At 44.3% G+C, this 15,521-nt stretch overlaps 1 protein-coding gene across 1 annotated transcript in view; it reads right to left on the reverse strand.

Moving 5' to 3' along the window:
* Window positions 1-15,521, reverse strand: part of DHX57 (DExH-box helicase 57) — a 531,935-nt gene that overhangs the window by 94,831 nt on the left and 421,583 nt on the right. Inside the window, exons 18-20 of the mRNA XM_069235106.1 lie at window positions 15,397-15,492; window positions 15,194-15,277; window positions 10,637-10,774 (exon numbers count right to left, since the gene is read on the reverse strand). Of these exons, the coding sequence (XP_069091207.1) occupies window positions 10,637-10,774; window positions 15,194-15,277; window positions 15,397-15,492 (318 nt within the window). The remainder of the gene's footprint in view (window positions 1-10,636; window positions 10,775-15,193; window positions 15,278-15,396; window positions 15,493-15,521) is intronic.

A 15,521-nucleotide genomic window follows, 5' to 3' on the forward strand; every position in this document is an offset into this window, starting at 1 on the left:
TTAGGAGCCTGCCCCTACTTTCTATAGTTATACAAGCTGTTCCATATATCACAGAATTCCCAGCATACATGGCGGAGTTATTTCCCTTTTAAGCGGCCACAACACCCATTCTCTTCACTCTCTTATAGTTAGCAGCTCGTTCCCTAGAGTTACTTTGTCTCTTCCTATCCAAGTTGACACACACGGAATACACCACGGGAGATGACACACACACACACAATAATGTTTATAACTCATGCTCTAAGTAAAAACGTGCATCGCTCTAACAGACACTACGACTCCTCTGAAGCTGGTATCACTTTACTTGCAAGGCCTGAACTGCCTGATGAAATGACAAGCCCTGCTGCAATAGCTTAGAAGGAAAGAGGCAAATATGGTTATTTTACAAGAGACCAATCCCCTTAAAGCAGTTACCAAAGGCTTACACTCGTACTGGTATCCAGTGCATTTTCCCTCTTCATACACATGCAAGACACAAGGGGTAGCAACTCTATCCCAGAATATCGCATTTCACAATGGGTGATATCATTATAGGAGCTGAATTTAACACCCTCCTAATCAACAAGCTGGATCGCTTCCACCCCAGACATGGTGGGACCACACATCCCTACATCTCTTACTCAGAAGATAACAGACCTGACATTGGTGAACGCCTGGAGATACTATCTTCCATGGAAAAAAGATTACACATTCTACTCAAACATCCACAGAAGCTATTCATGCCTTGATTATTTCCTGATGTCAGAGAATATTCTGCCTAGATTAATAGATTCACATATATATGAAAGTCATTGTCAGACCATGCCCTGGCTTGGCTGCTGACAGACTCCCAAAACAAAGAAAAAACACTCCCAACACTGTGGGTCATAAGAAAGAACATTGAGGGATCCAGTCCTGAGGGACCGCATCAAAGAAGCCTCTGAACATTGTTTCACTGAAAATTATAATGGCGAAGTGACCCCCCCACAACCGTTTGGGTCGTGGCTAAAGTGGTTTTCCGCGAAGAACATCTCTCTCAAACAGCAATGTTCCAACTAATGGTCAAGCAAATTAACAGAGAGATATGTCTCATATCTCTCACACCGAAGAACAACACAAACGAGGGGGCACAACTAGAACCCTGAGGAATTTACGTAGGCTCAGAAGGGAACGTGAACAAATTCAAATGAAAGAAGCAGCTAAGATATTATTATTATTATTATTATTATTATTATTATTAGTTAACCAAACCTATTATGAGAGGGGGAACAAGGCGGGTAGGCTCTTGGTCCAGAAGCTTAGGCAGGTAGCTTTGCAAAATCATATCAAGGCAAAAAGCATTTTGTCATGTTGGGATAGGACTCTGTCTCATCGCCCCTTAGGGTCAGGAGCCTATCCCTTTCAGATACTGGGATCAGCTCCCATAGGAATTAATTACTAGCACTGAGTTCTAACCTTTCTCATCTTGAGAGCCCTCTCAAAAGCTGTGAGCCACTTAATGTCATCCTCCCTCTTGATATCTAGGAACAATTCCCTCGGGTAGTCTGGGGCAAAAACCACGACCCCTGGACACCTCTAAGTCTATTGCGCTGTCACCATCTCTTTGTTCTTCTCTTGACAACTTCTTCTTTTCTAGGGCCAACTTCTCTGCTTCTAGTGCTATATAGACCAGCTGGGCTTCCAGCTCTAATCCTTGAAAGACAGGTTGCCTCTTCCTGAGGTGACCCCTCTTCCCCAACTAGCTGTAGGCAGGGCCCTGGTTACTGTGTGGAGGGATGACTCCCTTTTCCTCCCCAGTACTGAGGTGTAGAAGTTCTCCCTCCCCTGAGAGGCTGGACGTGGCATCCTCCCCCTTCTCTCCCACTCACTGAAGCCTCCTCTGTGCCCACATCCTGGGCTTCGGCCCAAACCCTAAGGGATACTAGTAACTAGGCTTCAACATGTCTGGCCCAGCCTAGTCGCTACCCAACAATCTGTCTTTATCAGAAATAGACAAGTGAAGGATAACAAGATTGACAGTGGCACTCATGGAAGTGGGTGAACACTGGAACCAGCCAATGATGCTTCATTCTTTAGATAAAGAGAAGGCCTTTGACATGGTAGCCTGGCCGGAACTGTCAAGGGTACTGGACAGAATCCACATGGGCCCCAAGACGAAAACATATATATTCAAACAAATTACAAAAAACTGACAATCAAACTTAAAAACAATGGGGAATTTATATTGGAAATCTCCCTAACAAGAGAAATGAGACAGTGATGCCCCCTTTCTCCCTTAATATTCGCCCTGCCCATAAAACCATTGATATCCAAGATCCAAAATAATCTCAATAGCCATGATGTGAGAGTAGGTGGAAAGGAGCATAATTAGCCTTACTCGTGGATGACATTTAGGGGGTCATTACAACCTCGAGGTTGCGGGAGCCAGAATACCGTCATTGCTGGCGGTATGGCTGGCTCCCTATTTTGACATTTCCGCTGGTCCAGCGGACAAGTCACATCAACATTGCCGCCGGCTCGTAATTGAGCCGGCGGCAATGCTGATGTGCAGCGGGTGCAGTAGCACCCGTCGCGCATTTCACTGCCCGAAATTCGGGCAGTGAAATGCGCGACGGGGCTCTGCCTGGGGGCCCATGCACTGCCCATGCCAAGTGCATGGGCAGTGCAGGGGCCCCCAGGGGCCCCCTGAATTCCCTTACCGCCAGCATCTTCCTGGCGGTGCAAACCGCCAGAAACAGGCTGGCGGTAGGGGAGTCATAATCCCCAGGGCAGCGCTGCTTGCAGCACTGCCCTGGCGGATTATCACCGCCGGGGCTAAAATGGCGGTATACCACCGGCCCCGGCGGTGCGACCGCGGCGCCACCGCCGCGGTCCAAATACGCCAGGAGGCACCGCCAGCCTGTTGGCGGTGCTCCCGTTGTTTTGGCCCTGGCGGTCAAAGACCACCAGGGTCATAATGACCACCTTAATGTTTTGTGACTGATCCACAGAATACAATTCCAGCACTGCAGGAGAAATTAGACAGCTTCACACAGATGTCGGATTTAAAGAACAAGTTACTTACCTTCGGTAACACCTTAGCTGGTAGAGTCTCTATCTAGCCTTAGAATTTTCCCCAAGTGTCAGAATGGATCCAGAAACTTTTCATGAGCAGTACCCGTGTGTGGTGTCATTCGGCTCTGAGTGGCGTTTCTGGTGTCATGCGCACCGGAATTGACATGCTCTATGCCTAATAGGCGCCACCCCTGCCCGCTGACAGTTTCTTTGCCCAACTCTCCACACCAGATAAACTGAGCCATGAAGAACACTGACCACTGGTGTGGAAGGCTAGGGTCCTGAACGGGGAACAGCCTTGACCATAGAAATCTGTTCACAGAGCGGGAGGATCGTTGGGTCAGTAAGGAATCTCTGGCTAGCTAGAGTCTCTACCAGATAAGCTGTTACCAAAGATAAATATCTTGTTCATATGATAGAGACTTCTAGCTGCAGATTCCTTACTTTAGAATAGATACCCAAGCAATACCTTCCTGGAGGTGAGTCTGTGAACACGATTTAAACCATAAATGGACCAAATTGTGCAGGCAGTAGTAGTGTCTGGTGATGTGTGCAGTGAGGCCCATGTTGCTGCCTGGCAGACATCCAGGACCGGAACTCTGCAGTGGCCGTAGCCTTTGCTCTGTTAGAATAAGAACGCAAACCATCTGTGGGTTGGTTCTTGGTCTGTTTCTCAACAGAACATGCCACAAACCTGTTCCAAAGGACAGATTATACCATCATGGTGGAGGGGTGCCAGGCTGCCAAGATAACATTGCAGACTTAGGGTTGAAAGTCTAATGCTGTCAATTGCCACTGCTCAATCTCCAAGCATGAAGGTGGAGCGGGGACAGGTTCGGGTGGAGAAACTTCCTCTGCTGCATCAGAAGATCCTCCCGAAGGGGCACTGATGGCCAAGTTCAACAGCTCAGGATACCAAACACTGCAAGCCCAGTGAGGAGCCATCAGGAAGTCTTGGGCACAGTGGTTTCTGATCTTCTTGCGAATTCTGGGCAGGAGTGGTATGGGTGGAAAGGTGTACAGGAGGAGTGAGCTCCACTTGAGATGAAAAGCATCTTCGAGTGAAAGCCATCTTGGAAACTCCAGCATGCAAAAGCGCCGACATTGCTTATTCTCTGCAGTGGTGAATAGGTCTAACCAAAACTCTCCCCACTGCTGCGCCATCTTTGGGTGGAGACACCATTCATGATCCACAAGGTATCTTCGGCTGAGTTTGTCCGCACTCGCATTTAGGGAGCCCACCAGGTGTTGAACCACCAGGGATATGCCATGATGTTTCAGCCATGTCCAGAAGTGCAGGGCCTCTTGACAAAGGGTCCATGAACATCTCTATTAGCTTTCACTTGATTGAGGGTAGAAAGGCCTTCTCACAACTCTAATAGGTTGATGTAGAGCCTGGTTTCTGCCGGAGAACAGAGGTCTCAGATCTCCACCTCTCCCAGATGGCAACACCATACCAGGAGTGATGCACCTGTCACTTCTTTACGATCAGGTTGGAGTAGGGAGAGGGGTCTTCTGCTGACCCAACTGCGGTTCCTTAGCTGCCACTGCAGATCTTTTGCAGTTCCCTCCAACATCTGGACTATGTCGGAGAGACTCCCCTAATGCTGCACCCACTGGAACTTCTGGTCCCACTGCAGGGCGCCAGATATTCCAATAGACGTGTCTCAAGCAGGATGCAGGAAGCCTTGATGCAGTCTCACTGAAATCCAGGATGGAGGATGAAACATTGGTATCATAGCCTGAATAACCTGGACTCACCACTCGGGAGGACAGGCCCTTAACTGCACTGTCTAGGACAGCTTTAATGATACGGAATGTCTGAGTGTAAGTGAGGTGTGACTTTTGCTACGTTGATAGTGAACCCCAGAGAGTGCAGGAGGTCTGTCATAGTCTGACAGACACCCTGGGACCAGCACGTCTTCAACAGCCAGTCATCGAGATAGGAGAAGACTGGCACCCCTCATCTCCGCAGATGGGCTGCAACCACCACCATCACCTTGGTGAACTCACGAGGGGAGTTGGTAAGCCAAAAGGGTAGAACTTCCAACTGGAAGTGCTCATGGCCTACTGTGAACCGCAGGTAACGTCTGTGGACAGTCCAACGCTACCATCCAGTCTCCCGGGCAGACAAGACATAAGTTTGAATTTCTCTTTTTTGAGGAAGAAATTGAGAAGGTGCAGGTCTATGATACGACAAAGACCTCCTTTTTTCTTGGGCACCTGGAAGTAGCAGGAATGGCAACCACAACCAACTTCTGATGCTGGTCCCCTCTCTTTGGCTCCCTTGGCTAAGAAAGATGCTACTTCTTGTCGTAAGTGGGTGGCATGGGTGGAGAGGTGGTCATGAAGTGGACAGAGTAGTCCATTGGACATTCTGAAGAACCCAGTGGTCTGATGTTAGTGACTTCCACTGGTGCAGGTAATGGCGTATTCTACCACCCACTGGGTGCTCATGATGGTTGAAGGGCTAACTAAATGGGCTTGGAGGCTGAGGATGGTGGGCTGGGCCGACCTCTGGCTGGCTGACCCACAAGGTCTGTGGGTGCCGCATCTTCAGCCATGCAGGGTCTGAGAAGCTTGTGGTCTGTGGTTGCAAGGTGGGTAGAGATGTGGCTGGAAGCCCCTTCCGTGGCTACGAAAGGAGCCAAAGGCAGACTGGGGTTGGCAGGGGCCATGGAAAAGTCCAAGGACCTGGCCGTATCTCTGCTGTCCTTGAACACTCCAGCACTGAGTCTGCCTTGTTTCAGAGGAGATGGGAGCCATCAAAGGGTATGTCTATTGTATATTGCTAGGGGAAACTCAAAATCTCTTGGCTAGGGTGATTAAACACCCTCAAAATTACCTTTATGCCCACCTCTTCTACATATTACAAGTGCTTATCATCTCAATTCCAAAAACTACGCTTACACTAATATGTAAGAGAATTTTCCACTTAGTATGGGAAGGCAAATCTCCGCAATTGGCAAAATCGACCCTCTGGCACCAAACAGCTGAAGGGGAACTTAGCTTCCCTGACATAACAACAAATATGCCCTACCTAGACTCAAACTACAACCCTGAGGGTAAGCCATGGATAAAAGCAGAACAGACATTCTTCACAATATCACTTAAAAGATTTATTGTGACTACCAAGCAATACTTGGATACAACCTTTTCCCCTCCTGCCTATCATGGTCAGGCTATTGATCCACAAGCAGACTATACTGCATAAACAGGCATTCCCAGCCCACCCTTTGTCCTTAATTCCCTTGGCTAAAAATCTGGACTTCCCTCTGGGTATGCAAGATCCCAAATTCCTCACCCGGAATCAGGGACAACCCCTACACCTGAATGACTTTTATAAAGTTGGTGAACTCCGGACAAAGGAGAATCACATGGAGAAGTTCGCATTGACCAGGTGAAATACATGAAGGCTCACACAAGTCCTGCACTGGGTGGGAGGGATCCCGGTCCAGGGAACATTGTCACAGGATGAAACACAGACTGAATCATTGTATGCCAACAACATCACATGCAAAGGAATATCCTTGCTCAATTTTATCCCTCACACCCCTAGAAAACCTGCTCATATGACATGATGAAGAGGGAAGCTGGGCATAGAAATCCCAGTGGTGACCTGGAAGACTATTTGGCAGAGAGCTTCCTAGTCCTCAATCTGCATATGCTACAAAGGAAATGCTGATAAAATATTGACAATTACTGCACAATAATCTCAGGGGTTCGATTGGTCACACTCGAGGCAGCGACCCATGCAAACCTGTATCTGGTCCACCACAGGACTGGAGCAGCAGATAATTACCCTTCTCCCCTCATGCGCCCCCCGGATGGTCTCTTACCTTATAGATATTTTACATGGTTATTGGTGCTGCATAACTAGAGGATCCCCCTTCCATTTTGTTTTGGTTAGAGTTTCCCCCCTTTTTTTGGTTGGGCTTGTTCCCCTTGTTAGGGCATGGCCGGGTAGGTGCTTTCCTAGATGCGACCCCTCACTGCTGTTGATCGCTGGTCTCCTGGGGAGGGGATGTATCTCCAAACAGGCCTGGCCCTGGCACCCACACCTTAACCTATGCAGCCACTGGGGCCTCCCCTCATATCTTTGCTTGTACATTTCATGGTGTCCTTGATCTTTTCCCCCAGGTGTGTATCCCTTCCCTCATTTGGGTCACTGTGGCCAACATTGGTTTAGTCTGTTATATTCATGCTCGTGTGGGTACTGTTTTTGCAGTGACAATGTTTCAAGCTTGTATATTCACTGACACCACTGTTATACAAGTTATGCCAAGTTATTGGAAATGTATTGTTTGTTGAGAATTTAATGAACAGATTCTGACAAAAAAACAAAAAAACTGTCATTTGTCGCCTATATAGAAAGAGAACAAAGAGCAGGAGGACTCTACAAGATGATGTCCTTCTTGGAAGCTGAAAGCCAATTATCATATGTAGCACAGGGGGACTACGCGCAAGACAAGTGGACAGACAACTACATTACAATCAAGTTGAGACAGAACCAAAAGGCCCAAACTTGCACTGAAATGTATTCTGAATGTCTACCGTGGACTATCTCAAGTTAGTTTGTACACGAACAATTTTACACTGTGCAAAGTAATGAAGTGTGATATTGTGGTGTGTGCCCTTTACCCTTATTAACACCTAAAGTAAAGTTGCTTTAAAAAAATATTTATATTATTTGGTGCTGCATGAAAACAATCCTAAAGGGTACTAACCTGGAACCTAAAATACAGGAATATTTTAAGCTAATGTAATTGGGAAAGAGTAGGTAAAGTGAAGCGTAATATAAATCATTTAGCCCCTTCCATCAAACGGCTGGACTTACTTGCTAGCTTAGTGTAATATGGCTCTGGTATTAAAATATTGTTGAATGATTCTTTTAGCTCCCACTCCAGCCATGGTTACACTTGCCTCTACTCCTTTACTATGTCACTCTTGCTTTCTGACCTTCTCAAAAAGTTGGGAACATCTATATCACAGAGAGGTCAAACAATATTTGTCTTCATAAGATGCTGTCACTTTGAATTGCATTGATGAGACCAGAGTGCTAGTGTTCCCTCCTTGTAGAGGGGCCCTGCACCTTTCCCATGAACCACTAACTACAGCAGACTAATTCACTTTTTCCCTTACTTTTGTAGGAGGCAAATAAGAGCCTCTCCAGATGTGCCACTCTTGAATAAAACCAAAAACAGGTTGGCTCCCTCTTTTGAGCAATGCATATTGGAACACTTGGTGACTGACTGATGCTCCCGAGGCTTCTACCTCTGCTGTTTTTCAGATATGCACCACAGAAAACCATCCACTTCATGGCAGGCATCGCCATTAAGTAAGAGGAATTCAAGACCAGGCTGAGTACAAGTTTCACCAGCACTTATTGTTCATACCTTAGAATATCACCAAACAGGCCTGGAGCATCCTGGAGATGACCATGCTCTAGGAAACAAATCCCCATAGTAAGGTTGTTAAAATGCATGCCAAATCCATTTAAGGTTGAGTTTAACCCCCTCCATGTTCGTTCTCTGAATTCTTTACATGCTCCTTACTCCTGTGCATCACAAATGGGAAAATGCCATGACAACAGCAAGAAGGATATGATCAGAAAGTGAAACAGTTCTGCACTTGTCATTTTACAACTTGGCTCTTTAGTTCATCCCATACTTGAGGTTGAATTTCAATCTATAAAGCAACATGCCGTTATTAAAATGTCAACTTTTCCCTTCTAGCTGGAATGTGAGCCATTGTGACAAGTCTATGTTCCAAATGAGATGTTAACATCCCATGTTCAAAGGCATAATGAGACGCCACACCTTTCTTTTATCCAGACAACTTAGTCACAGCAAAATCTCCACTGACACTATATTCTACTACTCTAGCAACAATTGAGTCCAATGTACTGGTACTTAGAGATGCACCATAAGTAATTTTTTTCCCTTTTTCAGGGAAAAATGTCTGTATCCTGACAGAGCAGAGCACTCACCCCCAGAAACTGGCACTGAGGGCATAGTCTGAATTTCTGTGCCAGTTGGCTATAAAACAGTTGAACTAGGTACTTGACAGCAATGTCATCTCTATGCATTTCGTTCTGGACTCTACCCTCTGGACAACTTGCCAGAGTTTCACAGTGTTTGGGAAAAGGCTACCTTCCAGATGACTCCTTTGTGACATACACCATGTTTTACATGGGGAATTTCATTTAACAAATCAATGAATTACAAAACATCTATTACTCCACTGCAGAAGATCAAAATGGGATATTATTTCTTCTAGGCAGAATGTACTTCTTATCGCAGCATTTAATACCAATAGGTGTTACTGTTATTTACCTTACAATCATGCACCAACTTTGTGTCAATTGTTTTTCCTGGCACCGGCTTTATGATGGGCATTATTTAGCTGTCAAATGAGACAATTTCCAAAATTATGCTAACTTGGCACAACCTGTTTGCAAAGTAAATTTAAGGGCTTTCAGTCTAAAGAAGGCTAAACCATCTTGAGCACTTTGGAACTTGTGAAGAAGAAAACAAGTTGCTTACCTGTAAATACAGTTATCCAGTATTGGTATATTTCATAGATTCACATGCTTGAATCATCGCCTTTGTCGAAGTGGGAGTCCCACGGTACCTTAGGAAAGCAGTATGTAGGACTAACCAAAGGCTATAATGCTAGTATAACTTAAACATACAGCCTATCCATGTTCTTTTGAAAAAGCTATGACCAATCAGATGTTGGCACCCTCTAGAATACTCCCAAGAGAGGCTCCTTCCCTCAGATTTTCTACTGTATGTCGTGTGAAGGGAGTTTGCCTGAGCTCTGCTCAGTTTTCCCCTCTCAAAACCGGCTTTCTACTTCAGAAGTTGTCAGATACTTCCAAAAAAGGCCTTTTTTGACCTTGTAAAACCTGTGTAAAGAAAAGGCTCCATGTGGGTGATCTACACAAGGACTTCTTGTACTGCTTGTACTCCAAACATCAGGTGAAGAACTGCAAGATCTATCACACTTTCCCTGCTAAGATTCTGAGGGACAGAGAAGGAAGACTTTTACTTTAGTTACAGGCAAAGTCCTGTATTTCAGGTGGGATAGCGACACGGCCAAAGCCTCAAAAAAGGTCAAGATCGTCTGGCCAGGGATGTTCTGAGGAGAGCAGAAAGTACCATAAATCCCATCATAAGGACCCTTCCAAAGATGAGACTCATCCTGCCTCGGAGGGTCAGCCTCCTCCCAGCCGTCCTCTTCATTACCACTGATGTCATTTTGTTGTTGCTAACCCTGTACCCTAGGCAGTTTTGAAGTAGGTTATGTAAGTAGTTTACCTTTTTGTGTGCACTGTTGTGAAATAATTGTTCTTGTCTCTTTTAAACATTTTAATTAAATGTGGGTACATTTTAAGAAATGTTCTAAAATAAATTCTATTTAGAAGTGACTGCCATCGCAAACCCACCTTTCAGCAGACAGGACAGGAGTTTAAAAACATCAAAAGGAGTGCATGAAATTATGACTTTGTTTATCAAGATATCACTGAATTAAAAAGTGAGCATTACAGTAGAAAAGACAGCAAGGCAATAAACTGTGGCTTTTGATAAAAGTTTCGTACCTCCTCTCCAGTGGCATCCATCACGCCATCTCCCCTCTGTCCCCATCTCTTCTCAATGTCCCTGGATCGTAATCCCTCCTTTACAAACCCGATATCAGACAGCAACTCAGTAAATTGTCTTTTAAGACTGGAAATTTCCTGCAGAAATGAAATAATATGGAATCAAAGGAATACGGTTTTTTGTTTATCCTTTAGCTTGGAGTTTAGAAAGAGCCTCTCCTCATGTGCTTAGAAGGGCACCAAAACAGGACCCCTGCCAAAAAACAGATATTCCTTTATAACAGAGCTAGCTACATAAGCCCCTATGTAAATACACTTAGACAGAGGATAACATAACAAAGAACAAAACACTGCCCAACTTTAAGAAGTATACAGAATGCTAATGAGAAATAGCAGGCAAGCAAATATTACTGGAGTTACTTGGAGTTGGAATATGTGGATCTTTGATACAGCGAGGGATTTCAGGAAAGAAGGTGCAAGTTAAATTTCATCCAGAAATGTGTGATAAATCCTTAGAGGGTGGGAGAAAGCTTGTAAGGTACTGAAAAGTAGTGCCTGAGCCCACATAAATAAAACATTTGGCATGCTAGTCGATTCGGTGGATGGAGATAAAGGGAGTTGAAGGAGGTGTAGCCTGCAATATGACCGATTCTTCAGATGGAGCCATGTGGGGACACAAGGAGGAGATGGCATGGAGGACTTTTTTGCAACAAATCTAAAATGAGCTGAGGAATGAGTTTCAGATTTCAAAGAGGCAAATGAGACTAGTGCTAGGGACACCACCATTATCAATGTTGGACAAAACTGTAGCTGGATTCAGTGCTTTGACATTTTCAAAAAGAACTGAGGGTTTTCAACTTTTACAGGCGATTGTGCTGGCAGTACACACCATAGGCTCGTACTGCATAATTTATGTGGGGGGTGTCAAGTGTGAAACCTGGGGACTTAGGTAATACTGCAGGAGCAATTTCTACAGAAGAGCTTTGCATGAACCAATAGTGTTTAAGAATAGGGAAGCTTAAATTTAACGTGGAATTAACTATTTTGAAGGGGTTTAGCTAAAATGATAAGCAAGTCAGCGGGTTTACCAAGTGTTCACTTTGCCCATGTCATTCAGAGGACACACTCGGGAAAAGTTTGGAGACGGAGAACAAGAAGGTGCATTAGAATGTTTAGTTCAGTTAATATAAACCGCAAAGGCTAAGAGGAGCCTTTTTCTCAGAATCCATATCTCGTCCTGTAGCACCCCCCACTGGGCCTGATTAGTGGGGACCAATTTTTTTTTCTAAAGAACCAACTAACAAAGTAACATTTGAAATTTAGAACTTGTTTACTGTGGCTTCTAATTGCAGAAAATCAGAATATCCCATATTTTGACATATTACCAAAATAAACAACAAAAAAACCATAAAACATATTTTACTCCCTCCGGTACTGGATCTCTTTTAGCACCATGATCACACTTTAGTGACCATATTCTGAGACCAGAAGTCAAGAAGGTGACCTTATATATAAAAAACACGAAAGAGGTTCTTATCATGCTGAATGATATATATTTGACCTAGACAAGGACTTACTACTGACACTGGGTGTAGAGTCCCTTTGCACAAATACCCCAGGAAGCTACCCTGAGAGAAGTACAGGCTCTCCTTGGAGATTCGTAATTGCAATATCAGGCTCCTATCTCTCTAGTAATGGCTTCAGTCAAGTTAACCATCATCAGGAAGACAATCCCTAACTAGAACTTAAAAGCACTTCTTGTCCACAATGTAAAAGAGAGAACAGATAGAATAGTATTTGTAACCTCTCTTCCACCCATCTTGAACAAACTAAAGAAAATTATTAACAGACATTGGGAATGGAAACTGGGCCAAAATACATCAAGACCTATGGATCTTCAAATTGATGTGGGGCCGATTTGTCACAGAGTGTATGGATCTTCAAGGACTTATAATGAAGACAATGGCCACTCCATGCCTATTATGCAACCAGCCAAGATTACCTCCTTATAATTAGGTACAGAGATGAGTGGTTCATCTGAAGTCCCAAACAGGTCTGTGCATAGGAAATATACAGCTCCGTTCAGAGGATACAGCAAGTGCATCACAGGTCTTGTAACCATGGAAACTGCTGGTAAATTTATCCTTCAGATCCTGTGTTTATCCTGTGATATCTGACTGGGACGCGCAAGGGGAAGCAGGAAGAGTAAGTGCCAGTCAAGTCTCCAGGTCCTTTGAAGCTCCAGGGAAAATATGTAATCCTTGTAACAAGTGCTGCTGTTGTCATGGGACCACATAATACAAATAATACCTCAGGATCACTGAATTGCTAAGAGCCTCTGATTTAGGACGTAAGACTATTTTTGGCAGAAGACATGATAAGGCAGTGTTTTTTTTTCTCAAGAAACTAAGTAAGACTATAGTGTAGTTATCAATGTAGGTTATAGTCCATATCTAACAGATGGTCAAGAGCCAACAGATGTAAGCATCATGAATACATTGCTTGGTTCTTAGTAGGTGTGATCTGTGCACAGTAGTCTTCTGTGTTGTTGAAAGCAGAGCTCTGGCCCAATTCAGTATTACACTTAGTTACCATTTGGGCAGTTCACAAGACACTTCTGCACACAGAAGTGGAAATGTTGCTTCATTCTCATTCTTCTAATCTACAGTGCATGGTGGTAGTCTGGACTCACCGGTGCTGGGAAATGGAGCAAGGCACTACATGTGTGGCTCAGGTATATTAGCTGATGCTGGAACTCATTGGTCTTGATGTTGGCTGTTATGTGTAGATGTGGGGAAACACAATGGGCCTCACACTGATGCAACAATACTGATCACATTTTGATCTAGGTAACTCAAGGCCACCACACGGGCCTCATGTCAGTGCTGGCACTAATGATGATTGAACTCTAGATCTTGTTTTTCGAGTGGAGAAGCACAGTTCTGGGCTGTGTTGGGGCAGGAGGAAGAACTCTACAGGCTATAATCTGACTGCGGTCAGCTAAAATGGCATCTTTCTCTCCTTCTCACTTTTCCAGTTCAGTGCTAAGAGTGTGGCAGGGCGGCAGAAGACACAGACCACTAGCCTCTTCTGCGTTTGGCTTGTATAGCACCTCAATGCAATGCCCTGGTTAGCTGGACTGGTCTTTGGGCGGAAACAGGTGGATTTTCTACAAACCGGTTGGTCTATCGCTTTGATCAGAATGCAGCAGCATCAAAATCTTTTCCTGAGCCCTGATGTATTATTCTTAGCCTTCCAGAAAAAGAGATGGAATTTCCACCTGCTGGTCTCAGCCTTTCCCTACACAGGTGTACAGAGTACTTCTAAGTTAAAAGGTGAATTTTTTAATATGTCATGGTTGTCTGCTCCTGTTCAAAAACAGTAAGAGTTAGGCACGAGTCAACTGGCTACTCCAATTCAAAGTTTGCACTTAACGTTTGATGGACATAATTATTTAAACATAGTTTACCTTCAGGTGTGAAATAGCTCTATGGCAACAACGATTCAAGGGGAGCATCGCACACCGTAAGGTGCATGCCAGATGGTACACAGTGGAAGAACCCAAATATGGTTACCTCATCCCGTATCCAAGCACTACTCTCACGGACTACATACAGGGTGCTTAGTCATGACCAATTACAAAGAATTATCCAGCAAGAGCGGTCCAGCAGGCCCCCCAGGGCAGGTAAAAAGCCTAATACACCAAAACTACTAATTCTGCTGCTCCAACTACTAGCTGTGGCATGCCCTGTTCTTGGGGCCAGTAGTCAACCAAGAAAGGAGGAGTATTATATTTGATGTATGCTTAGTGGTGGACAGTCTAGCTCTCTGTTGGTGAGTAAGGTTCAAAATCAAGTAGAGCACCTTTCAGTGGTTCATGACATTAGTCCCCTAAACAGGGAAACATACCACGTCAATATGAATGAAAAAAGGACCAAGATGCCACCTGGCCACTGTAGCAGGGACTTCTGACCTCACTGCTAGTCACACATCAAACATTTGAAAAGCAAAGACAAATATGGTTTATTTAAATTAATAGAAGTGAATTATTTACAGTAAAATACATGTTCCAAAGCTATGTTCTTTTCAATAGTGACACGAACAAAGCATAGCTGTCCCTTTGCAAAAGCAATTGCTCACTCTTGAAAAACACCAATGACAAGCACAGAAAATGTAGAAACAGGCCTCATAATATTTCTGGCTGCATATACTTTGCAGTGTATATTGCAGCTTTTCAGTTGAGTCAGGGTTGAATTTAACAGATCTTGGTATGTGGTGTACAGGTGAAACCTGTGAAGCAAGCCACTTCAGAATTGAGCAACTAAGGCTATATACCACATGTCCATACATGGTAAATCAATGAAACAGAATAAGAGACCATGCAATACCAATTACATAGCAATCATAGAAAATACAGTGTCCCAAAAGACTGCGGATAAGGTGGAAATCCCTCTGACATTGAACTGTCATGTTACTGAGTGTCATATGAACAAAGCAACTCAATTTCTCCATTCTAACAGAAAACCTTCCATTCAAGCTCAATTGCTAAAGCCTTACCTGTAGGACTCTTCCGGACAAAAAGTTTTGTCTGCAGTAGGAAAAACCAGCACGTTGACTTTCTTTGCTCGCTGAAATCCAACCCTGTGTGCACATAGTTAAGAGAAAAGCATGGATAACAATCTCATGTAATGCGCAAATTCTTAGTTGATGTCTAACCAATGACAAATGTATCTTAATGCACACACAGAGATTCTCCTCACCTTATACGCCTGTAAGAGAGCCAGATGATCACTGTTTGCTACAGCAAATTCCAGTTTTTTGCTGTTAGCTTCTTCTTTTTTGTCCCAGGGACACACCTAAAATGAAAATAACACACTCAACCAAT

This window comes from Pleurodeles waltl, chromosome 5, assembly GCF_031143425.1.
Source record: "Pleurodeles waltl isolate 20211129_DDA chromosome 5, aPleWal1.hap1.20221129, whole genome shotgun sequence".
Lineage (NCBI taxonomy): Eukaryota > Metazoa > Chordata > Amphibia > Caudata > Salamandridae > Pleurodeles > Pleurodeles waltl.